At 37.5% G+C, this 27,986-nt stretch overlaps 1 protein-coding gene across 9 annotated transcripts in view; it reads right to left on the reverse strand.

The window, feature by feature from the left end:
* AGFG1 (ArfGAP with FG repeats 1) overlaps window positions 1-27,986 on the reverse strand; it is a 94,547-nt gene that overhangs the window by 18,359 nt on the left and 48,202 nt on the right. For 8 of the 9 annotated variants that reach the window (XR_010322218.1, XR_010322217.1, XM_064286613.1 and 5 more), the window contains exons 3-6: window positions 17,601-17,716; window positions 12,272-12,434; window positions 11,133-11,286; window positions 1,616-1,735 (exon numbers count right to left, since the gene is read on the reverse strand). Coding sequence is in view for 7 of the 9 variants with exons in the window: in XM_064286613.1 (XP_064142683.1) it covers window positions 1,616-1,735; window positions 11,133-11,286; window positions 12,272-12,434; window positions 17,601-17,716 (553 nt within the window). In the remaining 2 variants the exon portion in view is untranslated. The remainder of the gene's footprint in view (window positions 1-1,615; window positions 1,736-11,132; window positions 11,287-12,271; window positions 12,435-17,600; window positions 17,717-27,986) is intronic. The other variant, XM_064286614.1, reaches the window with a different exon arrangement.

Here is a 27,986-nt window from a genome sequence, read left to right on the forward strand (position 1 = left end):
TGCCACACAGTTCAAGAAATAAAAACTATAGTAGATAATATATAAATATTATAGCAAAAATTGACTTTATGAAAGCGCGATACACCTAATCATCAAAGTCTATTTTCTATTCTAGAGACCTCCTTCAAAGTACTACCAGGCTTTTCTTCCATGGCCAGTATATGTGATTCTACGCTTCTGATACCACACTTTTTAGATAACAGTTCTTTACTCCTAAACTTCAGTTTTAGCAACCAGAATAGTATATACCAAACCAAAAAACCAAACCTATTGCCGCTGAGTCGATTCTGACTCACAGCAACGCTACAGGACAGAATAGAAGTGCCCCACAGGGTTTCCAAGGTTGAAATTTTTACGGAAGCAGACTGCCACATCTTTCTCCTGGGGAGTGGCTGGTGGGTTTGAACAATTAACCTTTTGGTTAGCAGATGAGAGCTTTAACCACTGTTCCACCAGGGCTCCTTCAGAGAGTCATACATTAAAGTGATGGCAAAGCATATCCAGACATTTAAAAAGCAGAATGGATACACTCTCTAAAAAAAAAAAAAAAAACTTTCCATCAATCAGTTCTTCAGAGATTGTGGAACAAATAGATACTGATAAAATTTCTTTCAGGAATTAAACTCTTAGCTGTTTTCAATTAGTATTGAGTAATACGTGGTTGTATTTAGAAGATGGTGATCTGCTACAAGTAGCTGGTGAACAAAAATAACTAAGCTTTTGAAATACGAAGTTGTATTTCAAATTATTAAAAATTCAATTACCAAATTCAATTACTCACTTTATTGTACACTACTGTGGTATCTAAGGCTGAGTTTATTAATAGGTAAGTGGGAATTTAAAAGATTACCATCAAAAGATGATTAACAATCTATAACAGAAAAACCCATGAAATACAGCACAAAACATACAAATTACTAACAAGCCTCCTTGACAACAGAACTTACTGTGGGTGGCCTGAAGAGGAAAAGCTGAAGTAAATTCATCAAAACTGCAGCTAGATGAAAGCATTCTAAATGCTGGACAGCCAGAAATTATATAAATTGCGAAATTTAAAAGAAAAGAAAAAGGGAAAATTCAAAGAAAAGCCTTTAAGACAACACACAGAGTTAAAAGTTGAAAGAAAAGTAACCAGCCAAATATCTAAGTAAGCGGTCAATGCATTTCAGAGAACAATAGCGTTTACGGGACAGTATTCAATTCCTGCAGAGAGAACCGTTCCCAAGTTTGATTCAAGCAGCCTGTACATCATTTGACTCTAATAATAACTTTAAACATTTTAGTTCTATGGAAGCAGGCAATTCGCTCCCTTTGTTCAGAGGTATGTCAGCCTCAACATGAACCTAAACAGATTTCAGTACATTAAGGTCCCTGTGCAGGAAAAGGAGGAGAACGGATATAACGAATTAAACAGCACACCAAAGTTCAGAAAAACAAACACATAGAAAAAAATTAAAAATTCAGGTTTCCCCAGAGCTTGGTAAGACAGAACTATTGTCAACTCAGATAATTACAGAATTTAAGTTTAGAGTAATTTTTCAAAACTATACCTAGAGAGTTTTCTTTTCCTTTTTTTTAAAGAAAACATTTAAGTGTAACGCTGGAGAAGCTCTACCTGTAGTTTGGGGCTGAAAAGGAGAGTGACTTGCTGTGGGGAAACCTCCAAAATTACTCGAACCACTAGACTGTCCAAATGCATCAAAGTTTGCAAAATCTGCATTTGCAGAGTTCTGAGCTGTAAATGGTAAGGAACAAAATATGTTAATGAATATGATATAAATGAAAACAGATGACAAATGAACTTAACAATTTAATGAAAGTTTCTGTGTATCATCACTTAAGTAGAATTCACTTAAAGATCAGATTTGAAATCCTACTAGTGTTTAAACCAATTTCAACCAATATTAAAGGGTATCCAGAGATTTCCAAAAACGCTTTGTACAATGATAAAATTTTTCACAATACCCTTTAAATATTCTCAGAAACAGTACTATAAAAGTGACTGTTACCAAAGAGAACTCTGAATTCAGAGCACCAAATTCATGAATTATTAACAGAGAAGACAGAGAAGTAACCTGGAAAATTCAGTGATTAAAAATGGTATTGAGTGACTCGTCCATTATGTGAATCTAATAGTCCAAAGTTGGTTAAATTACTTTAATAAAATATCTTTTTCATTTTGTTTCAGGCTTACAAATATATCACGCTATGGCATAAAGTATCGATAAATAAAAACTTGAACAGATAACAAATAGAACACGATCGCCAAACAAATTAAAGACAACCACATTCTTATAGAAATCTGTCATTTTAAACACATATTAAAATTTAAGAAACTACAAAAGCTAGTAGAAATTGTAACATAACTGCACCTCAAACTCATAGAAAAAGATCAAGATTTCTCTCCCACCTGGTCCTCTACCTTAGAGTAAAATGCTAGACTTCCCCTAAATGTAAAAGAGTACATTTATAAATAACACAAATCAAAAGTGAAAACAAAAAGTCCAAACAGACGCTGAATGAGAGTTTTATAGAGAATATAATGAGGATAAGAAGTGGCGTGGTACACACAAAAGGCAGCGCTGAGTATTGAGAATGAAAAGCACGTCCAAAAGGAAGGATAAATGTCGCCAATAATAAGAGACCAAAACCAAAACCAAACCCACTGCAGTCGAGTCAATTCCTACTCATAGTGACCCTAGAGGACAGAGTAGAACTGCCCCATAGAGTTTCCAAGGAGCGCCTGGCAGATTCGAACTGCCAACCTTTCGGTTAGCAGCCGTAGCACTTAACCACAACGCCACCAGGGTTTCCATAGTAAGAGACAGCCACTTTAAATCCTTCACAATCAAGTCTACTCCTAGTTTTTCCTAAAGAAAAAAATCTTAGAAATGAGCATGGCTGTATCCAAAAGTAACAGTAAAAAAATGAGAAACTCAACCAATGGGGGATTGCTTAAAAATATTATGGAACATCACAGGATGGAATATACTGCAGCCATAAAAATTCATGTAATGATTTAGTTCATACACAAAAATGTTTAAGACACGGTAAATAAACAGGCTAATGAATTCCAGATACACTTTTAATTTTCTGATTTCGTTAAACTAGACATACTAATACGTGTATAAAAAATCTGCATTACAGCGGCACATCAAATCAGTATCACTTTCTCCTTCATGTTCGACTTAACTGCCAAGCTTTTGCAATGAACATATATTCCACTCATAAACAAAAAAGGATACTAAACAAGAAAATATTTTTTTTAACAAAACAACACATTAAATACTATTTTAGAAAGAAAATCAGGAAAACTTAAAATATTTTATGTAATTATTGCTTTGCATGTATCTGAAAGGTAAGGCACAGGGAAATGTAACTAAGGTAGGCCCCCTTTTACTAGTTACCTGTGCCACATCCCTTCTTGCACCCTCGCCTTTAGTACTTCTGAAACGTGGGGTGCTATCCAGTGAAGCCAGTGTAGCTAAAGTATGACCTTGAGTATATCCCACCTGAACTTAGAGACCATCTCAAGAATAGATGTGATGTGCTGAACACTAATGACCAAAGACCAGATGAACTGTGGAATGACATCAAGGATATCATACATGAAGAAAGCAAGAGGTTATTAAAAAGACAGGAAAGAAAGAAAAGACCAAAATGGATGTCAGAGGAGAATCTGAAGCTTGCTCTTAAATGTCGAGCAGCTAAAGCAAAAGGAAGAAATGATGAAGTAAAAGAACTGAACAGAAGATTTCAAAGGGCGGCTCAAGAAGACAAAGTATTATAATGACATGTGCAAGGACTTGGAGAAGAAGACACTCTGCATTTCTCAAGCTAAAAGAGCTAAAGAAAACACTGAAGCCTCAAGCTGCAATACTGAAGGATTCTATGGAGAAAATATTGAATGACTCAGAAAGCATCAAAAGAAGATGGTAGGATTGAATACAGAGAGTCACTGTACAAAAATGAACTGATCAATGTCCAACCATTTCAGGAAGTAGCGTATGATCAGGAACTGATGGCACTGAAGGAAGAAGTCCAAGCTGCAATGAAGGCAAAAAACAAGGCTCCAGGAATTGACGGAATACCAGTTGAGATGTTTCAACAAATGGATGCAGCGCTGGAAGTGCTCACTTGTCTATGCCAAGAAATCTGAAGACAGCCGCTTGGCCAACCGACTGAAAGAGATCTATATTTATGCCTATTTCCAAAAAAGGTAATCCCACCGAATGCAGAAATTACTGAACAATATCATTAATATCACATCCAAGTAAAATTTGCTGAAGATCATTCAAAACTGGCTGCAGGAGTATACTGACAGGGAACTGCTAGAAATTCAAGCTGGATTCAGAAGAGAGCATGAAACCAGGGATTATCATTGCTGATGTCAGATGGATCTTGGCTTTAAAAGAGAACACCAGAAAGATGTTTAACACCTCTGTTTTACTGACTATGCAAAGGCATTCGACTGTGCGGATCAAAATAAATTATGGATAACATTGTGAAGAATGGGAATTCCAGAACACTTAAATGTGCTTATGAGGAACCTGTAACCTGTACATAGATCAAGAGGCAGTCGTTTGAACAGAACAAGGGGATACTACATGGTTTAAAGTCAGGAAAGGTATACATCAGGGTTGTATCCTTTCACCATACCTATTTAATCTTATGTTGAGCAAATAATCTGAGAAGCTGGACTGTATGAAGAACAGGGCATCAGGATTGGAGGAAGACTCATTAACAACCAGCGTTATGCAGATGACAAAACCTTGCTTGCTGAAAGTGAAGAGGACTTGAAGCACTTACTGATGAAGATCAAAGACCACAGCATTCAGTACAGATTATACCTCAACATAAAGAAAACAAAACTCCTCACAACTAGACCAATGAGCAATATCACGATAAACTTGGGGAAAAGACTGAAGTTGTCAAGGATTTCATTTTACTTGGATTCACAATCGATGCCCATGGAACCAGCAGTCAAGAAATCAAAAGATGCATCGCACTGGGCAAATCTGCTGCAAAGACCTCTTTAAAGTATTGAAAAGCAAAGACGTCACACCTTGAAGACTAGGGTGCGCCTGACCCAAACCATGGTGTTTTCAACCGCCTCCTATGCATGTGAAAGGGGGACAATGAATAAAGAAGACTGAAGAAGAATTGATGCCTTTGGACTGTGGTGTTTGTGAAGAATACTACTGACTGCTTGGATTGCCAAAAGAATGAACAAATCTGTTTCGGAAGAAGTACAACCAGGTTACTCCTTAGAAGCAAGGATGGCGAGACTACATCTCACATACTTTGGACATGTTGTCAGAAGGCAGCAGTTCCTGGAGAAGGACATCATGCTTGGTAAAGTAGAGATGGATTGATATAGTGGCTGCAAAAATGGGCTTAAGCCTAACAACGATTATGAAGATGGCACAGGACTAGGCAGCGTTTCGTTCTGTTGTACACAGGATCGCTATGAGTCAAAACCGACTCGATGGCACCTAACAACATCATCCAATGTATCACTGCTCGTACTTTGTTCTTGAAAATGTTTTTTAAGCGCAATATTTTTCCTATCTCTCAAACACTACACAGAACTGCCTAAGTTAAAATGATGTTTACTGTTTAACAATAAAAATATGGTATTTTCTGGATCTACCACCCATCTGTCAGTTTGTTGTACTCTGGTGGCTTCTATGTTACCATGCCACCAGTACCTCAAATACTGTTAAGGTCACCCATGGTGCACAGGTTTCAGCAGAGCTAAAACCCTCTTCTGACATTTTACATTTACCTCATAACATACAGGGGGGGAAAAATCAACATTTCACAGAGCTGTAACAACAGGTGGCACAGGATTTAAGTGCTTGGCTGCTAACTAATAGGTCAGTGGTTCGCACTCACTTTGCAGGAGAAAGATGTGGAAATCTGCGTCCATAAAGATTATAGCATTGGAAACCCTACAGGGCAGCTCTACCCTGTTCTATAGAATTGCAATGAGTTGGCACACAACAACAACACAACAACATTAGGAAAAATATCTGTTTAACACAATCCATTTTGGTTATTCGAGCCCATTTTATCATATTTATATTTTCCCAGTGTTTTTCAATCAGAGTACTAAATACACTAATCAAATACCTATTCATTAAGGCAAGGCAATGCTTGGTAATACTTATATCAGTTTTTATTTCTATTCATTGTCTTCAGAGATTGTCTTCAGGGATTGGCTATAGTAGCCTTTAAAATTTATAAATGCTGTAGAATTAAACTTTGGGAAACACAATTCTGGAGATTAAACACTGATAAATTTAATAATATAAAAATAATTTTCTAAACCTTCAAGCAATCTCTGCACAAAGAAATCCAAACTAAGCAGAATATGACAAAACAGTAAAGATGCTTCTTAATATTCTCATTTCATGAAGTGCATATGAGTTAATTTAGTTGAATTTAAGGTATCAAATTAATGAGCCTGATCCCTGCTGAGATCTCTTTCCTCTTCAATAAGAAACAAATATTCATGAGAGTGAAAGACAAATATAAGAGACCAGAATATGTAAAGTAGCAGCCCTCAGCAAAGTCAGTCAACAGATATGCTTTGTGTCAACTATACAGAATTTTAAGCTTTTTCATCAGTTCCTAACATTTAAAAAAGAGGCATTTCACATTAAAAAATAAATAAATAAAATTTCCTGCTTCTCTTAGAAAATGAGTGTATCTAGAAATCCTGAGCTCGTATTCCCACATGGCAACAGCAGATTAGAACACTCCCTTTAAAAAGGGCACAAGGGTTCCTTCCACATTCCCTTACTCATAATGTGTTAGCTGGTTGGTACAGTAGTGTAAAACCCACTGCCATTGAGTTGATTCCGACTCATAGCAACCCCACAGGACGAGTAGAACTGTTCCGCAGGGTTTCCAAGGGCTGCCTGGTGGATTCGAACTGTTGACCTTTTCATTAGCAGCCAAGTTCTTAACCACTATGCCACCAGGGCATCACAGTAGTATGAGGTGTGACAAGAATCAATTCCAGTTTACAGTTCACAGGTTCTGTGATATGATGATTATCCCAAAATTATACAGCAGGCAAATTAACTATTAAATTCTGTAGGTAAATTATATTTCTATCTTTGTGAGTATTTCTGTAGAAGATACTTACTGTGAACACAATAATCACCCTGCTTCCACCCACATACATCCACACATACCTCAGCCAGAATGTTCATGCAAAGGCTAAAGATGGTTCTGACTTTTAAGTACTAATCTATCTGCAAAAGAACACATTTCCTATAAAACAATGCTAACCAGACTGGCATATCTGAATAATTATCATTTGTTATTAAAGGTTCCATCTGTCACATCAATATGTTCAGGTTATACTTTTCATCTAATAATTGTAAAAAAATAAATGAGAACCTCAGGGTGAGAACTCAAATAACAAGGACTTTATCTGTGAACTTTATGGGGGGAAAAAGATTCAGAGTGCTTGCAAAGACTATAGAAAAGGCATTTCAGATTGAACTACGACACTGATTTACATCTAAAAAAAACTCTAACACCAAATGTCAGAAGAGGGCAACAGCTACTGTATAATAGGAAATAATTTCTCAGCCCTTTTTCTGTACATATTTTATTCTTCTGGACTCAAACTACAAGTCAAATGCGGTATTCAAGGTGCTTTGGGTAGTCATTCATAAATAAAAGAACTTGAAGCTAAGAAACTACTCTTAGGCAAGCTGTCCTAAGCTATATGACTGTTAAGCTATTTCCCCAGGGACTCATATATTCTGCCATATTTGAAAAAGAGACAAGATAGTTAAGATCTACAATCTCCTATCTGACAAAAATGTTTCTTTTTTGCATTTCCTACCATTTAAGTAATGGTTATTATTTTCACAGGAAGTTACTGAACGTATGAGGCAGCCATGGTACAAGTTAGTCTGTGGGGTTGCAGTGCTTTGTCTAACATTATTAAACATTTCTTGGCTAACATGGCTCAATGGAAAAGTGCAACATTAATTCCCTGACCTGTAAATACTCACAAATTGCATTTACACAAAAATGCACAAGGGAAACATGAAGTTTCAAATTGACAAAAGAATTTGGTAGTCACTAATCAGTAATTTTTTTAATCAGTAAAAAAAAAATGTAACTTTGTGGCTGTAATTTCAAATTACATTTCAATAAACCTAATATGGAGGACATATTCATAAACTATAGAAGTTTCACTCTATATTTGAAAGAAACATACACACAAACACATGTAAACTACACCATATTTTCCTTCCAAAGTATGTCCTTAGAAAATTTTTCACTAGCTAATATTTAAAACAAAGAAGTTTCTGTAATGCTGGCTAGGAAGAAATGTGGCTGGTGAGACGATTTTCTATACTTTTTCAAACTATTCTAAGCAGCACATTTTTGGGGGGTGTGTATGCACAGTATGGAAACCCTCGTTGTGTAGTGGTTAAGTGCTATGGCTGCTAACCAAAAGGTCAGCAGTTCAAATCCACCAGGCGCTTCTTGGAAACTCTACAGGGCAGTTCTACTCTGTCCTATGTGGGCGCTATGAGTTTGAATCAACTCGATGGCAATGGGTTTTGGGTTTAAGTATGGTATACTTTAAACCACCTTCGAACTACAAGCCAGATCATCAAATTGAAAGAAAAAAGGCAACAGCACCATAAAGACCCAAGTGATTAAAAGAAGGTAAAATAACTTCTAAAATACAAAGAAGAAATCAATTCTGTAGGCACTGGTCCCCTTTGTGTTCATAAAATTATGAAATAAGTGTTTTAAGAGAGGGCCTTGAGTATTCTGCCTATAATTTAAGTTATAGAAATAGTGACACAGAAATAAGAATTTTTGTCCAATACTTCAATAAAAAAATAACCCAATACACACACACACACACAAAATTAAATATAAAGCAAAGTTTCAAATTATCAAATAAAACTGCCACAATCTGATTAGATAAATCTGCATTCTGCATTTCGTTTGAGGCTTTATCAATCACTCACAAATGCAGATGGGTAAACTTTCTATGACATATACATCAAATCTTACTGGAATCAAAAATGGATTCTACACATACTTACAGTATAAATACAAGATATGCTTTTAGCATACTGTCTAAAAGGAACCTTAGAGGGAAGCATAAAGAAACAACTCTAAGGACTAAAAAATTAACAGTTGCTAGGAAAAGAATCTAAAACACTTGGGAAACCAGAGTTAAAACCCAAAGATTAGAATAAGAAAAATCCAAAGATTTGAAACTTTACATAGAGTATGGTCCTAATTTTGTGAAAACGCAAATGGATATACATAAAGTATACATACACATGTGCACAGCTGTGAGAGAGAGAGAGAGAAAGAGAGAGAAGGAAGAATGCCAGTATTCACTGTACTTTCTCTATGCCAAATCCCTTAAATTTATCATCTGATTTGAACCCAACCATTTACGAAGTTATCATAGACATTTCACGGAATGGAAATCTAAGAAATGCTAAGCAACTTGCTCAAGATTATACAAAGAAGTAACAAAGCCAGATTTGAACCTAGGTCATTATGACTCCAGAGCCCATGTTCTTTTCACTAAATTATGCCGCTTCCCTGTCTGTTAGACTGTTGCTATTCCAATTAAGGTCAGCAACAAATGACTACATCTGTACTTCAAAAACAAACTTTTTAATATTATCTAGGTAAAAAGGTTTGTATACTCATTACCTAAAGAACATAATTTCTATGTTTCTAAGAATGCTACATAATTTCTAATTGCTGGTAAAGTGCATTAAACTCTTTACAACAATCTTTCTGCTCTTGAACAAAATAAATCGTGTCAAATCTGGGAATTAAGGAAAGAAAAAAAAAAAGCTGCTTAAAGACTACAACAGTTCTATCAAAAAGACTGAGAGCCACCCTGAAGATATTCTCACTCCAAAAATGGAATAACGTGAGCATGAATAAGGGTGATAAAGGCAACAAACTGAAATGTACCTTATGTTTAAATCTGTGAGTTCATAAGGATGCTAAAGAAAAAGATCATCATTACAGAATTCTAGGAAATCAGCACATTATTCTTGTATCTGGTAAATAAAGAGAAAAAATCAATCTTCAATCGTGATCGGATTCCTATATAAACTATATCATTGGATAACTAAAGGTTTTCTAAACAAGTATTTTGGCAGACAAATGAATCCAGGCCCTGAGCATCAACAGCTGGTATTATAAAAAGAGATATTATGTGCCTCTTAAACCCTTAGTAGGCTTTTTCACTCAAAAAACAGAACCTGTAACGCATCGAGCCTCTAGACACAACAACCAATTTACAAGAAATAAACAGGACAAGGAACATGCTGAAGGGCACCACAATGGCAGAATCAGCAAATTTAGACTTGTGGAAAACTCTACAGGACAAATGACCTATTTCTTCAACAAATAAATTGCAGAGAAAAAAGGAAAAACATGGAAGAAGAATCTACAGATTAAGAGGAGACATAACTGACAATTACAATACTTGGACCTTATTTTAAATCTGATTCAAATAAGAAAAAAATATATATATACATATATCTAAGACAAATGACTAATGAAATTTGCTTACTAATGAAGTAGTATTATTACTATTTTTAAGGAGTGACAATATTATTGTGGTTATGTTTAAAAAAGAAAGTCCTGTTTTACAGATACAAATAAAGTATTTAAGTATGAACTGATATTATGTCTGAAATTTACTTCAAAATAATTAGGTGGGGGAAGGTGGGGTGGCTAATCATGGGAGATGAGCACATGAAGGTTATATTATTCAGTCATTTCTGAATATTTGCAATTTTCCATAATGAAAGGATAACACAATACACTGAAAAGTCTCCATTTTTCCCATGGAAAGGGGTCATGTCAATTATCTTTGGTGATTAAAAAGCAAAAGGGTCACATGGTAACATACTATACATCAATGGTTATGGGTGACCAAACACTCTCAACAGAATGTTTACCGATACTTAAGTTTAATCAAGAATGAATGTTTCTAAACCTTCACCAAAAACACAGTAAAATATTATTATTAAAAACAAAAAAAAAAGAACGGATGTTTCTTGGTGCTGTGCTGGCAAAAGCTGTTGAAAAAAATCACTTACCTGTGTGACTGTTGAAATGTGCAAAGTTAGCAAAATTCGCCGTAGCCGTTGACTGAGGAGCTGGGGCAGCAAAGATATCTGAGCCAAGATCACTCAAAAGGTCAAACTGCTTCTTTTCCTGTTGCTGGCCTTGAGAACGACCTACAACAGGGGACTATAAACCACACATTAGCTATAAGGAGTTTTCAGTCAGATCTGCTAAAGTTTATGAAACTATTTCTAATTTACCAAGCATAAAATACATTTTAGAGATCACGTAATCTTTTATTTTTAGTTTTGAATACTTTGATGTCTTTTGAAAAGCACACTTTTTTAACTTCTACTCCAAAGGCATCTCTCAATTTTAAATACAGAGTCAAAGCAGAGAAGCACTACTCTGATAGTTGTTAAAACTTACGCCACAACATGACCACTGCCATGACAGTGCTAGACTAAGGTATTCACAGGAAGTGTTATAGTATACTGACTTAACCTCTTCCTGCATTTTTTCACTCAAACCTTTTCTGAAAACAGGGTGACTTACACAGATGCTCTACAAGGTACTATGTAAAAGGTCAGATAACCCAAATAGTACTATACCTCAGCAACGTTCTTATATGGGATGGATGCTGAAATGCCACACAGTGACAGATTGTTACAGCTCAGTCAACTATAATGAAGTGCAGTGGTACAATCTTTAGGCACCAACTTATTGTTAAACTTCAGTCTATTCAGTTTTTTAAAATAATGTAGAATGAAAAACCACCTGTATTTCAGTGATAAACATGCTTCAACAAAATCAACCATGTGGGAAAATTCTACACCTTGACAAATTCTTTCCTGAAAAACTACATCACTCTATGTCACCAGAGAGTCCCATTTTATTATATGTATAAAGCTATATATTAAATAACTCAGCAACATTCCTATATACCTTTACAGAGTTGTACGGTCATCTAAGAAACTCTTATTAGCAGTAGCTAAAATAACAAAAAATACACACATTCCAACCACTTAACTAACACTCTTTTAATGTACCATAAACCAACAGGACATAATGCTATTGGCATACAAGGTTATGCTACTGTCTTAAAGAATTCTCAAATTCACGAGACTTAGTTCCTTAAGTAGAAGTTCTCCCAAGTATTTAGACTACTCACCTGACTAGGTGTGCCCTTACTTAAGTGCAGTGCTGGTGCTGAATCTCCTAGCAGAGATTTCAGTGGTTTGACCTCAGGTGTGCTGCTTGTGCTACTGGCAGAAGACCCTGAAATAGACGCATGAACTGATGCCACCACTTTGGCTTGTTCTGGCGGGACGTACCTAAAACATGTGAAAATTAGAGCAGGCAGTTAACTAAGAAAAACATAAGGAATCCTATACTCAAAAATGATAAGCTTAATTCTAATTTTGTACAAGTCTGTTTTGACATTAATCTTATTTGAAAACTCTCTCACTTAGAATTATGACGGCATAAGACTATATGTAGTTGAAATACTCAAAGAGTAATAAAGGCTAACCACAAAACTTGTTTCAATTATTTACTTATGATTTTTCTAAGATAATAAATACAATTATTTTTTTAACAACTGAGGACCTACAGTTCACTCATCATGATGAATAGCTACCACTGTACTTTAATTTTTTTTAAACTAAAATATATGAAGAATACAAATAACATTTGCAGACCAGATGAGAAGGGAGAGAAAGCATTTATTGCACTAGTTAATAACCTTAAATATAAAGGCTTATTACAACTATATAAAAATATGATCAGCAACCCAATTTTAGAACAGACAGGAGCAGCAATTCACAAAAGGAGACATACGAATGGCTAATAATCAAATGAAAACACTTGTAACCTAACAAAAATGTCAATTAAAAATAAAGTGTTAAAGTTTGATCTGAGTGTAAACTAAATAAATTTGTTGCTATCTATTGAAATATATAAATAGGTATGCTCTGCCTGTCAATACTACTTCTAGAACTTATCCTTAGGAATTAATTAATAAATGTGGTTGCTGTTAGTTGCCACTGAGCCGACTCCAACTCACGGCTATCTTAAATAGAACAGAAGGAAACTGCCTGGTCCTGTCTCATCTTCATGATCACTGGTATGTTTAAGTCATATACCACTGCAACTGTGTCAATTCACCTCGTTAAAACCCTTTCGGGATCTGTGAGGTATACTGGTTGCCCACCCACTTTGTCCAGCTTTCAGGTTTTTGGGAAGCTGCTTTCCCAATGACAGTGCGGGGGCCTTTATGACTGTTTGAAACTGAAAAAACAGGTGTGTGCCACAAATTACTGTTTCTATAGGGTATTGTATGAGGTGAGCTCATTTTCATAGGAAAAACGGAAAATTTTTATGTGGGACACCATTTGTCCAGGGGACTCCTGTGGAACTCTGTGATTTTAGGGGTCCGAATAAGTGGGACAATATATTGCCCCACTGATCTCTGAGGGTATGCTTGTGGGAGGGGGCAAGGAAAAAAAAATTCATACTACCTACCAAAACTTCAGACATGCTCAATGATTCAGCATGCTTCCCTTAATGCAAATACATGGTATCAACAAAAAACTTAAAACAGAAAATCATACGGTCTTGAAAGGGTTAAAGGTTTCCCTCATTTTCACTAACTCTCTACTTTATCAACGATGAAGTCCTTTTCTAGCTATGCATCTTTCCCGAGGATGATGACGTACACACAGATACATATACATAGATGTTTACCACAGTGCTCTCTATAATTTCAAAAAACTGGGAAATAAACATCCATCAGGAGGGAACTATTTAAAGAGATTATGTAATAAAGTACTACACAGCTACTCTATCTTTTGACATTTTCAGATTTTATACATCTTTCAGGTTTGATACCAGTGATGAAAATATATGATTCATGGGAAGAAAGGAGTGAAGGAAGGAAAAAGACACAGTAGGATATAATGCCCAAATACTAAAGTGCTAATCTCTAGGGGTGGGATTATGTCAGAGCTTTAACTCCCTATGGAGCCCTGAGGGCGCAGTGGTTAAGGGCTTGGCTGCTAACTGAAAAGCCTGCAGTTGGAATTGACCAGCCACTCCTTGGAAACCCTATGGGGCAGTTCTACTCTGTCCTTCAGGGTCGCTATGAGTTGGAATTGACTCAATGGCAACCAGTTTTGGTTTGGTTAACTCTCTATATCTCTGGGGTTTTGTCCTACACTCCTCCTCCCTGCCCCCATAGCAAGTAGGTGACAGTAGGGGAAGTAGGAAAACAGAGCAAGTTAAGAACTTGGATTCCAGACACAGAAAGCCTGAGTTCGAATCCCAGTTCCACCATTTAATGCCTGTGATGCTTTAGGCAAACTATTTCTACTCATTGTGCCTTGGTTTCTTCATCTACAAAAGAGAGTTGCTGTGAGGTTTAAATGAATTAACATTGGTAAAGCACTTAAAACAGCTCCCAGCACGTAGTAAGTGTTAACTATTATCATCATTAAACTAGATAATAATCAGAAACACGAAACTGCTCTTTTTTAGTAAATGGGAGAGAAGGAATGGATGTGAGAATGGATCCAAGAAGTTATGCCTTCCCATAGATCAGCATTACCACTGTTGATATAACTTCCTCAGTTACAGCCAAGCCTTACCAGAGGATAAAAGCAGATAATGGTTTTGGTTCAAAAATCTCACCTGATTTAAAGAAGTTAATCTTATATAACATAGAAAAATGATTTTGAGAAACTAACTGTTCAAAAGAACTATTTCAAAATCACTTTGGATGACAACAGCAGCATCACCAGGATAACTGTAGTTCCCTGCAGTGAGTATTTTTAGGTAGACTGCATTTGGATAGTGCTTATACCATATCAGGAGCAATGTTGTCACAGTGGTTAATAGCTCAGCCGCTAACCAAAGGTCACCAGTTCAAATCCGCCAGCTGCTCCTTGGAAAACCTATGGGGTAGTTCTACTCTTTCCTATAGGGTCACTATGAGTTGGAATCAACTTGATGGCATTGAGTTTTTATACCATATTAAGGAGCTCTGGTGGTGCAGTGGTTAAAGCACTCAGCTGCTAACCAAAAGGTCTGTGGTTTGAACTCACCAGCTGCTCTGCAGGAGAAAAGATCTGGCAGTCTGCTTCCATAAAGATTTACAGCTTGGAAACCCTGTTGCTATGAGTTGGAACTGACTTGACAGGAGTGGGTTTGGATTTGCTACACCACAGTAAAACTCATGTCACTGCTCTCTCGTTACATGTTATAACTGTCAAGGCATTTGCTTTAAAAATAATGGGCCCTGGCCTCCTGAGTGCTGGAAACCTCTCTCCCCACCCACCACTTTGTACTCATCTGTACTTATATTTTTCTTGTTATTACTTTCCTGTTTCTCAGAAAAGCAAAACAAAACAAACAAAAAACCCCACAAATTCTAATTAGTTGAGGTTTTCAGTTGTTTGGGTTATGGTTTAACTAATAGTAATATATTTTTTTAATAAATGCCAGGGGTGGGTGGAGAGCTAAGGTTCCAACTCTATCAACTTTTATTCACACTCACTTTTCTCTTTTTAGCTCAGGCTAAACAATTTTTTTTAAAAAACTATGGAAAATCCCAGCTAAGTCCTTACTGAACTGGCTTTCTAAATCGGTAAGACGGCTGGAAAACCAAAAAGCAGGTTAGGGCTATACAAAAAGATAGGTCATAATTACAGGGTAGAAGATGTAAGAAATTAAGAACTAAAATGATAAAAGGATAATTATACCCTTTGTTTTAAAAGAATCATTTAAATTACCATATTTTTGCTATCACCCCATTTCCTAATATTTTCTTCTTTCCTGAACTAAAATTTTACTGGTGTGTTTTTAATCTAACTTCATACCTAATGTTCTTTATTCATCTAGTACTGCTAAATATAGCCCTGGCTAATTCTGCTTTGGAGCCCTGGTGGCGCAGTGATTAACAGTGCAGCTGCTAACCAAAAGGTCGGCAGTTCTAATCTACCAGCCACCCCCTGGAAACCCTATAGGGTGGTTCTATTCTGTCCTATAGGGTCACTATGAGTCAGAATCAACTCAGAGGCAATGGGTTGGGTTTCAGGTTTCTAATCCAGCTTTGTTCTTGGGTGGGGCAAATGATTACACTCTATTAGCCAAGAGGTTGGCAGTTTAAATTCACCCAAAGGTGACTCAGAAAATAGGCCTAACCATCTGTTCACAGCCTTGAAAACCCTATGGAGCAGTTCTCTGTACACATGGGACCGTCACGTGTTGGAATACACTCGATGGCAGCTAACAACAACAACCTTGTTTCGGAGTCCCTGGGGGGTGCAAACGGTTAATGCACTCAGCTGCTAACTGAAAGATTGGTGGTTTGACTCTACCCAGTGGCACCTTGGAAGAAGAGCCTAGTGGTCTACTTCCAGAAAAACAGCTCTTGAAAGTCTTAATGTGGGATTGCCTTAAGTCAGAATCAATAGCAGTTACTTGGTTTTTTTTGCTTTAATACTGCTATGGAAAAAGTAGTCCATTCTGGGGAACAAGAAGAATACAAAGTCTGGGTGAGTGTACAAGTTAAAACTACTTTTTCCAAATGTGCTCACTGACTAAAGATATCTCACAAACAAACCAAAGCAAGAGCTCCCTCAGAACCAAAACAGGCCCCTGAACAGATTGTTTTCCAGATTAAAACCGAGCTCCTCGGAGAAACAAGGAACCTTTTACTTCCCTTATTATCTATTTATGCTCCTTCTATTTGTGACTCTACCTAATTTTCTTAATGTCCAAGAAGGAAACATACACTTTTCAATATTGATTAAGAAAAAACTAAAACAGTTCACAGTTAACGAATTTTAGTAACTACATTTAAATTGTGCTCATATAGATGAAAATGAAATACCCTAAGAAGCTGAACATTATCCTATGGAAATAGTCCTCGCTCCACTTTAAGAGTCTTACTAGGTCTACGTCTCAATCTTTTTAATTTCTTTACAGGAATTAACATCAGATGGATTTAGCTAGGAGGAGTACAAAAGCTTCCTTCTTAACAATGTAGTTAATTTCTTCAAGGGGAAGTAAGGGATATTTTGAGCAAAGACTGCAAAGTGCAATTAAGCAGATGGATCACTACACCAGAGTATCTGGTATACAGAACACAATAAATACTTGCAAAATGAATACAGATTTCAAGAAAGGAGGCTTTGTAGGACTAAAAATGTCTAGAGAAGCTAACAAGACTAAGGAAAGATCATCAACATCCCTAACTATTTCATAAAGGGTCAGAGGCCTGGTAATTACTATTATGAAAAAGCTGTTTCTAGGCATAGATGAGTTAACATAAACTATAAGTTTTTTACAAACTAAATTCAATAAAATCCAAAAGATAACGGGTATCTATCTATCTCCTACTTTCTTTCCATCTGCCCATCCGTCCCTCATTTTGGGCTAATCTTACCCATAATTAATGTGATGTTGGGAGGCTTTACTCTAATTATAAACTATTCACTCACCATCTTTTCTTTTCATATTTTTCTTGCAGAAACTCTTTGACTTTTTGTGGATCCCTGAAGTCTGGAATTGCTGAAGATCTATCATCAAATAATCCTAGCCAAATCTGTTTACAGACCTTTGGAAAGAATTAAAAAAAACCTGTTAAATTCAACATCTTCACTTAATAAAATTTTAAGGGGAAATTATAATGCTTTCAGAAAGCTAACCTACTTAATAACCTTAATAGCAGTGCTTTAAATGAGGATATTTATTACAACGAGATCTGAAGGAACAAATAAATGAACTAAATTTATTTTAATATGTTGTAGTATGAAGGAAAAATCTTAACAGCAGCATCAGAAAAAACAGCACCTCATAGGGAAACAAGCAATGAAACAGGATTTGAAAGGACCTGGGATTTTTGGTCTTGGCATGATCAGAAACAAACTGCAAGCCCTGAGTGAAGCTGTGTAACCTTTACGAACCTCAGTTCCCTCATCCATAAAACAGAGGAACTAGATCACAATCAATTTCACAGTTCCTTACAGGTTTAAAAACCAACCAAGAAGAGCAGACAAAAAGTACTAGAATCAGAAACAATTTGCTATTAAAGTCCAACAACAATAACAAAAATACAAGGCAGAGTACAACTCTAGCTTCATAGTTGTCTTCTCTGCTTTTATTCCCCATGGCTAAAAAAAGGAAAATATGAGACATTTAACATTTTTAGAAAAATCAGAGGAGAAATGAAATGACGTAGCGCTCACACAGGACACAAAGAGCATGAACTACAAAAGGACTGTAAAGGAAAAATATATTCTGCCAAAATTAAAAGCTTCTTGCTTTTCAAAAAACTGTTGGAAGAAAAAACAATGAAAAGGTAAGCCATCAACTGGTCTAAAGCATTTACAAAACATACACATATGACAAAGAAGTCCCCAGGGTGCACTACACAGTTCAGTTAATCAAGAGGTTGGCTCAAGCTCACCAGGAAGTACCTCAAAAGAAAGGCCTGGCAATCTACTTCCCAAATATTAGCTACTGAAAACCCTATGGAGCACAGTCCTACTGACACAAGTAGGGTTGCCATGAGTCAGAATCGACTACACACATACACACACACACACACACATAACACAAAACAACGAACCTGAATCAGGAATATATAAAGAACTCCAATGACTCAATTATAAGACATGCTACCCCCATTTCTTTTAAAAAGGGACAAAAGATTTCAATAGACACTTCACCAAAGAAGATACACACAAAGGGCAAAAAGGCATGTAAAAAGATGCTCAACATCACTGGCCTTTAGGGAAATGCAAATTAAAACTACAATGAGACCCACTACATCGACACCACTAAATGGCTGAAAATAGGAAGACTGACTACATCCTATACTGGTGAGAATGTAGAGCAACCAGAACACTCAAGAATGTCAGATGGTCCTGCCACTTTAGAAATAGTTTGGCGATTGGCGATTCTAAAAAGTTAAACATGTACCAGCCACTTCACTTCTGGGTTAAAAATACTCAAGAAAAATATAAACATATGCCCATACTCAAATTTGTACATAAATGTTCACAGCAGCTTTATTGGTAACAACCTTCAAAATGGAAACAACTTAAATATCTATCCACAGGTCAATGGACAAATTGTGGAATATCATTTTTTGGGGGGGAAGCATAAAAACTGAACAGAAATAATATTAATAGGAAATAATAGACATATACAAAATTCTATCACCAAGACATTATTTTGCCCTAAAAGGAAGAAACAAGGAGAAAAAGTCCACAATCAGAAAAATGTCTCATGTATGTATCAATGGAAAAAAATACTTAATGGACAAACAAATACATCATTAACACTGCATACTCCCGTTCAGCTGGCAACGACACGTATAGCGTAGTATTTCTAGACCACCATCTGATAGGTACTTCTTAGGGATAATGTATGTAAATAATATAAAAACTCATTAATGATGCTTATAGAAACAAAAACACTATGCATATGCCTTGTGCAAGAGAAACTGGTAATCCTACATTTAAACCTTCCTCACCAGTCCTGATGAGTACAGGAGATATATGTACAGGAGAAATCATCTTATTTTCCCTGTGCCCCATCTAAAACATACATGCTGGCCTAGAATATTTAGCTTCCCAACTTACATATGCAGAAGTAATAAACTCACTGATCCAAATTCTTATCACATATAGGCCAGGGATCAGCAAATTACAGCTCTTGGGTCAACTGGCCAACAGTCTGTTTTTGTAAATAAAGTTTACTGGAACATATCACATTCATTTGTTTACCTATTGTCTCTGGTCCCTTTCACGATCTACCAGCAGAACTGAGTGAAAATATTTACTAACTGACCCTTTACAGAAAGTTTGCTGACCTCTGACTTAATACAGACTTATAACTATGAACTTACTATGACACCATCTCACCATCCAAGTACAATAATGATTTAAATAGAACAATAAATAATTAAGAATCTGTTTTAGAGGCAGGTATTATAAAATGTGTGTGGGGAGTGGTAAGAGATTGACATAAAATGAAGGAGGCCCAGAGAAAGAACTTTCCGACAGCGAGATCTGAGGGCCAATTTATTATACGTACTCGTTCACTTGAGAATATAGGAGAAAGAGTTCCAGAATAAGGAGCTGTGAAAGAGTAATAGGTATTTAATACCTGTTTGCTGAACAACTGGTTAAGTACAAAGAAACTGAAATAACAAAAAAGTTGGAAAGGGTTAAGAAAGCTCATAAATGAAATTAAGAGGAAGCAAATATTTAGAAAACTAGAAAGAAATGAAATGCAGTGGCAACAGCAAGTAAATTTCCTTGCCAAGTATCTATCTGTGCGGCTGTAAAGAAGACCAGGACCTCTGAGACACCTGTGAAGGCTTAGTAAAAGGTACCATACGCAACTTAAAGCACACTCACACACCTTGTTTCATTTTACATCTCTAATATCAGAGGAAATTGTGTTGCAGACAGTTGAGAAGAACCAAAACCCACCCACATGAGCTCTGAAAAATCAGATTTACAGGAAGCAAACAGAACACTTCACAGAAACAAACAAAATCACGGGAACTGGGGCTGCAAACAGAAAGTCATCGGGGATACAGGCAGTCTGAGTGTCTATTTCCTAACTCCCCACCCCCTGCCAACAACACAGAGCTCGTCATTTTTGCTTCTGATACTACGTACAACCCCTGCTCTTACTTCTCTTAGTAGAAACTTTTTTCCTGTTTCTTGATAGTTTACACATAACCACCTACATACTGCCTTTTTACTTCAAGTGATTCTTTGCTTGAGTGCAGTCTCTGTGAACCTTAACTCGATTTCTTAAGGGAGGATCTGATTAGTCACTGGCCAACCAGGATTAGCTCTTCCAGGGTCAAGAGTCCATTCCTGATCCAGCTGCGTGTCTGTGTGTGTGTGTGTGTCTGTGTCTGTGTGTGTCTGTGTGTGTGTCTCTGTGTGTCTGTGTGTGCGTGTCTGTGTCTGCGTGCACATGTGCTTCTCCCATGGCAGAGCGCCTTCCCCCTTCCTTCAACAGGGAGCAAAAGCTCCTCTAAGCCCCACCCCCACACACATTTATTTGTGACTATGCAGTGTAAATCACTAAGAGCCTCAGAAATGTGAGATTTTTATTATCATCAGTGATGTCTCGGTACTTTGGAAAACAGAATGTCATTTGTCCCACTTCCTCAAACTGAGATGATGCATGCAAATTAACCTGTACAGTACAGTGCCTGTCACAAAGTGATTACTCTTTTATTCGCTATGGTTTTCAGAGTTTTCATTTTTCGTCTAGTTAAATTTATAGATTCTTCGTTTGTGACATCTATTGCTTTTATTCGATAGTCTTTCTACATTCAACTGTTAGGTAAGTAGTCAGTTATAATTTTCTATTAATTTTTATGAGAATCACTTCTTTGTGCTTCTTTATTGTCTTACCCTCCAAGTGTGTATCTTTAAACATTCAGCTTTTTAGTTCAGCTTTTGCCTGTTCTTTTTATTATGAAGCAACTTGTTTTACAGAAAAGTTGCTAGTAGAAAGAATTCACATATATCCTTTGCCCAGATTCCCCAATGTTGGCGTTTAGCATGTTTGCTTTATCATACTCTCAAGATAAATATTATTCTGTATCATTTAAATTAGAGACATGATGAGCCTTTTACCCCTAAGTGTGTTTTCTTTTTAAAAGGACATTCTTTTAATAACCATAGCACAACTACCAAAATCAGGAAATCGCCATCTTAAACAATTATCTCTAACCCACACACTACCCAATTGTCTTAATAATGTCCTTTATACCAAAAGGAAATTTTTTTCCTAGCCCGGAATCCACTACTGTCATGCCTCTTTAGCATCCTTTCATCAGGAATAGTTCCTCTGTCTTTGTCTTTCAAGTCCCGGACATTTTTGAAGAGTCTGGGCCAGTTATTCTGTAGGCTAGCCCTTAGTTTGGAATTGTCTGTGATTTCTGCATAATTAAATTCATGTTACACATTTTTACCAGGCTACCACAGAAGCAAGTCAGTGTCCCTCTCAGTGCATCGTATCGGAAGGCACATGATGCCCATCTGTCCCAATCCTGATGATCACTTTGGTCACTTTATTAAAACACTGTCTGCCAGATTTCTCCACCATAAAGGTACTTATTTTTCCCTTTGGGACTAGTAACAAGGCAATGTTCTGTATTTTATGCCTTCCTTATCGGCTTTTAAATTTTAACTCTAAAATTTTTCTGAATTTTATTATTTATTTTGGTATTCTGTGCCAGTTAACATTCTACTTGATTCTTCATTTACTGAATAATCAATTCCTCCCCCACTGGACGGGTGAACTTCATTTACTTTGTACTAAATTTATATCTGCATTTTATATAAAACTACAGTATATCTAGTTAACAGATTTGTATCTATACTTATACTAGTTTCAGATTGTTGTAATTATTACAAGTCATTTTATATAGACAGAGATAGACCCAATCCTGATTACTTCCTGGTTTTCAAATTCTTCCTAGCTAGTTCTTTGTGTTTGTTCTTTCAGATGAACTTTAGAGTTATTTTCTTTAAAAAAAAAAAAAAATTCCACCAGTATTATGATTCTAATTGTTCTACAGCTATAAATTAGTGAAGCCTATTAAAGCAAAGCATTCTCATTTCCAGAGACAGGATTAATTTGATAATAAGCAAGCTTGCCAAGAACGAAAACTTTGCCAAAATTGTCTGTTTCTGTTTGTCTCTCTTACACTTACACACACACACACACAGAAAGCACTATATCTTTTACATTTTCTAGAATGTAACTAGAAGCAGCAGCTGAGCAAGGGAGCAAAATGGGCAAGCTGATATATTACCTTAGAACTGAATATAAAGAACACAGCTTTTGTTATTTTTCTTGATATGAAATAAGAACTGTCTGTGATTATCTATGGTTTAGGGATATCATCAATACCAGTGTACCACCTCTAAAAGGAACACTACTCATATTGTTCAATTCACTCTAAGGCTCAATGACAGTGATCTATTGGCACTGACACTATTCTCTGGTTGGCCTGGTAACTGAAGGCATGCATTTGTGAGGCAACTAAGGTTGGAGTATAGTCTCTGGTTGAGGAACCAAAAAAAAAAAAAAAAACACCAAACCCACTGCCATCGAGTGGATTCCAACTCACAGCGACCCTATAAGACAGAGAAGAACTGGCCCATAGGGTTTCCAAGGAGCACCTGGTGGATTCAAACTGCCGAACTTTTGGTTAGGAGCTGTAACACTTACCCACTATGCCCAAGGATCGAGGAACAGAGGCTAAACTGGCTCATGCAGAACAAGCCTCTGAATTAAGTCTAATCTGTACCATATTCTACATAAATCAACCACAAGTTGAGGAAGAAACATTTCATTTTCTTTGAACCTCTGCAAATACATGGGTGGCTCACAGTTAATTTAAAAAGGAAAGTGGATTGCTCAGTCAAAGCTCTGTTAAGTAAAAACGAGATTTGCACAAGGAATGAGTTTTAAGAAAGTTTCACAAACAGATTATCTCGTTGGCCAAAGTGTGGCCGTTCTGAGCACCAATAAGAATAACCTCAAGGCGGGGCCCAAAAGGGGGAGTAGTCAGACGCTTCCGGTGGTCCGCCTTAAAACAAAGACCCGAAAAAAACAAGTGAATCAATTATACATGACAATCTAGGAGCCCTGGACATCAAAGACAAAGTCGAGGAATCAGATTAAGTGGCAGGGGAAGGGAAAGATGGTTCAGAACCGGCAAGGAATTGCCAGACCTAACCCGGCAGGAACCGGCACCCTGCAGGCCAGATCCAGATCTGCTGACAGGTGCAGTGAAGCAAGCAGTGGTGCTCGGCACTTGTTTTCCACATCACAAGAGACCACGCAGCGGAGTCTGCTCAACCCTCCAGAACCAGCAAGAAGTGACCTCCGATCGGCAAAAGATGAGTACCTATGTCTAACCTACAGCACAGATCAAAAAACACCCCTTTTGGGAAGAACCTCTCTCCCTGCTCCCTCCCTGCCCCGTACCGGGTCCCAGGCTGGCTTCAGCAATTGGCAACCGAGGACTGCCGCTTCCCCTGAGCCAGAAGTACAGTCCATCCATGCCCTGAGCCATTCATTCTCGCAGCCTGGGGAAGAGAACAAATTAACAAACCGGAAAAAATAACCGCCAGCTCTCCTAAGCTGAGAACCCAGGGCAGGTACGGCTCCTTTGCCTAGGCACAGGCATACAGGGTCCGCGGACTCTGAATGCCTTCCACTCCTGCACAGAGCTTTGTGGGCCCATTTCAACAGTGTAGGCCCTCATTTGCACAGTACAACAGGGTATATACCTGAAGCCTAACTTCTCCGTATCAGCTATATGGTGGAGTGGCAGGTTCATGACATTTGATATTGCTCTACCCATTAAGCAGGGTCCCCACCTACCCACATCAGGGGCCTGAGGACTGGTGGCTCCACCTATGCCACCTAGCCACCTACAACAGGGGTCGAAGAATAAGTGGTGCCTCCTCGTCCTTACAGCCAACAGTATTGGGTGCCCATGGTCTGGCTGCAAAACCCACCCACCTATGCACTCTAAGGAATATGGACACGCTTTCCTCACAGACACTAGGGCAGCTGTCAACCCCCTGCCTTGCTCAGCCTGTGACCCCCTACTGCAGCCAGATACCTGTGCCTACTCATTATCACCCCTGCCCATCTGAGACTGTAGGTAAGAGCCTACATCACACACTTGGCAACCAATAATCTGGACACCTGAGTTGAATCCATGCAAGAAAAGTAAAAAGACTCCTGGGTTCACATACCTAGTAACAAATCTAACCACCTGGTGATAGGACATTGGAGCTTCAAAGGTGCCAATAATCAAACTAGCTCACAAGAGCAGCCTATCTGGGCATATCAAAACAAAACAAGTAGCTAGGACACAGCAGGCAAACATAAAAAAAATAAATGCAATAACTTATTCATGGCTCAGAGACAACCAAAAAACCAAAACCAAAACCGGTGCCGTCAAGTCAAGTCCGACTCATAGCGACCCTACAGGACAGAGTAGAAATGCCCCCACAGAGTTTCCAAGGAGCGCCTGGTGGATTTGAACTTCCAACCTTTTGGTTAGCAACCGTAGAACTTAACCACTACACCATCAGGGTTTCTCCTAAGAGACAATAAAACCCAGTGCCATCGAGTCGATTCCAACTCATAGCGACCCGATAGAAGACAACGGTCAATATCAAATCACATAAAAGACAACAGTCAACATCAAATCACGTAAAGAGGCAGACCATAACGGCTTCAGCAAGCTCCTGAAACAAAGATTCAAGAAATCTTCCAGAGGAAGAGAATTTCCTGGAATTACCAGAAGTAGAATACAAAAGATAAAAGTACAGAACTCATCAAGAGATTAGGAACGAGATCAGGCAAAACACACAACAAGCCAAGGAACACACAGACAAAGCAACAGAGGAATTTCAGAAGATTAGAGAAGAGCACAATGACAAACTTAACAGGCTGGAAGAATCCAAAGAGAGAGAGCAAACAAAAGCCCAGAAGATTAACAATAAAATTTCAGACTTAGACAACTCAATAGAAAGTCATAGGAGCAGAATTAAGAAAATGGAAGTCAAAATTAGTGAGACTGAAGACAAAGCACTTGACACAATTTATTTGAGGAAAAATAAAAGAATTAAAAAAAATGAAGAAACCTGAAGAATTATGTGAGACTCTATCAATGGGAATAACCTATGAGTGACTAGAGTACCATAACAGAGGGGATAACAGAAAATACAGAGACAGTTGTTGAAGATTTGTTGGCAGAAAGCTTCCCTGATATCGTGAAAGATGAGACTATATTTATCCAGGATGCTCATCAAACCTCACACAAGGAAGATCCCAAAAGAAAGTCACCAAGACATATTATAATCAACCTTGCCAAAACTAAAGACAAAGGGAGAATTTTAAGAGCAGCTAGGGATAAAAGAAAAGTCATATACAAAGGAGAGTCAATAAGACTAAATAAGCTCAGACAACTCAGGAGAAACCATGCAGGCAAGAAGGCAATGGCACAACATATACAAACCCTTGAAGGAAAAAAATTGCCAGCTAAGAATTATTTATCTAGCAAAACTGTCTCTCAAATATGATGGCAAAATTAGGGCATTTCCAAATAAACATAATTTTAGGAATTTTGCAAAAACCAAACCAAAATTACAAGAAATACTAAACGGAGTTCTCCAGCTAGAAAATCAATAACATCAGATAACAACCCAAGACTAGAACACAGGACAGAGCAACCAGATACAAACTCAGAAACGGAAGTCACGAAAACAAATCAAAGCTAAAACACTAAAAATAGGGAAACAGAGATGTCAATATGTAAAAGACAACAACATTAAAACAAAAAAGAGGGACTACAAAATGTAGTCATGGATCTTTCATAGGGAGATGAAGTCATGGCAATATAAAGAAATAAGAGATTGGTTTAAACTTAGAAAACAGGGGTAAATACTAAGGTAACCACAAAGGGAATTAGCAATTCTACACATCAAAAAGCTGAAACTGAAGCAAATCAGAGCAAGTCCACAAGAGCCAAAATATGACTTTGAGTCTATCCCACCTGAATTTAGAGACCATCTGAAGAACAGATTTGACACACTGAACACTAGTGACCGAAGACCAGACGAGTTGTGGAATGACATCAAGGACATCATCCATGAAGAAAGCAAGAGGTCACTGAAAAGACAGGAAAGAAAGAAAAGACCAAGATGGATGTCAGAGGAGACTCTGAAACTTGCTCCTCAGCGTCGAGCATCTAAAGCAAAAGGAAGAAATAATGAAGTAAAAGAACTGAACAGAAGATTTCAAAGGGCCTCTCGAGAAGACAAAGTATTATAATGACATGTGCAAAGAGCTGGAGATGGAAAACCAAAAGGGAAGAACACGCTCGGCGTTTCTCAAGCTGAAAGAACTGAAGAAAAAATTCAAGCCTCGAGTTGCAATAGTGAAGGATTCCACGGGGAAAATATTAAACGACGCAGGAAGCATCAAAAGAAGATGGGAGGAATACACAGAGTCATTATACGAAAAAGAATTAGTCGATATTCAACCATTTCAAGAGGTGGCATATGATCAGGAACCGATGGCACTGAAGCCTGATGGCACTGAAGGAAGAAGCCCAAGCTGCTCTGAAGGCATTGGCGAAAAACAAGGCTCCAGGAACTGATGGAATATCAACTGAGATGTTTCAACAAACAGATGTAGCGCTGGAGGTGCTCACTCGTCTATGCCAAGAAATATGGAAGACAGCTTTCTGGCCAACTGACTGGAAGAGATCCATATTTATGCCTAGTCCCAAGAAAGGTGGTACAACCAAATGTGGAAATTATAGAACAAGATCATTAATATCACATGCAAGCAAAATTTTGCTGAAGATCATTCAAAAGCGGCTGCAGCAGTGTATCGACAAGGAACTGCCAGAAATTCAGGCCGGTTTCAGAAGAGGACGTGGAACCAGGGATATCACTGCTGATGTCAGATGGGTCCTGGCTGAAAACAGAGAATACCAGAAGGATGTTTACCTGTGTTTTATTGACTACGCAGTGTGGATCATAACATGACTGTGTGGATCATAACAAATTATGGATAACATTGCGAAGAATGGGAATTCCAGAACACTTAATTGTGCTCACGAGGAACCTTTACATAGATCAAGAGGCAGTTGTTCGGACAGAACAAGGGGACAGTGATTGGCTTAAAGTCAGGAAAGGCGTGCGTCAGGGTTGTATTCTTTCACCATACCTATTTAATCTGTATGGTGAACAAATAATCCGAGAAGCTGGACTATATGAAGAACAGGGCATCAGGATTGGAGGAAGACA

The sequence above is a fragment of the Loxodonta africana genome, chromosome 6 (assembly GCF_030014295.1).
Source record: "Loxodonta africana isolate mLoxAfr1 chromosome 6, mLoxAfr1.hap2, whole genome shotgun sequence".
In the NCBI taxonomy this organism is placed as follows: Eukaryota; Metazoa; Chordata; class Mammalia; order Proboscidea; family Elephantidae; genus Loxodonta; species Loxodonta africana.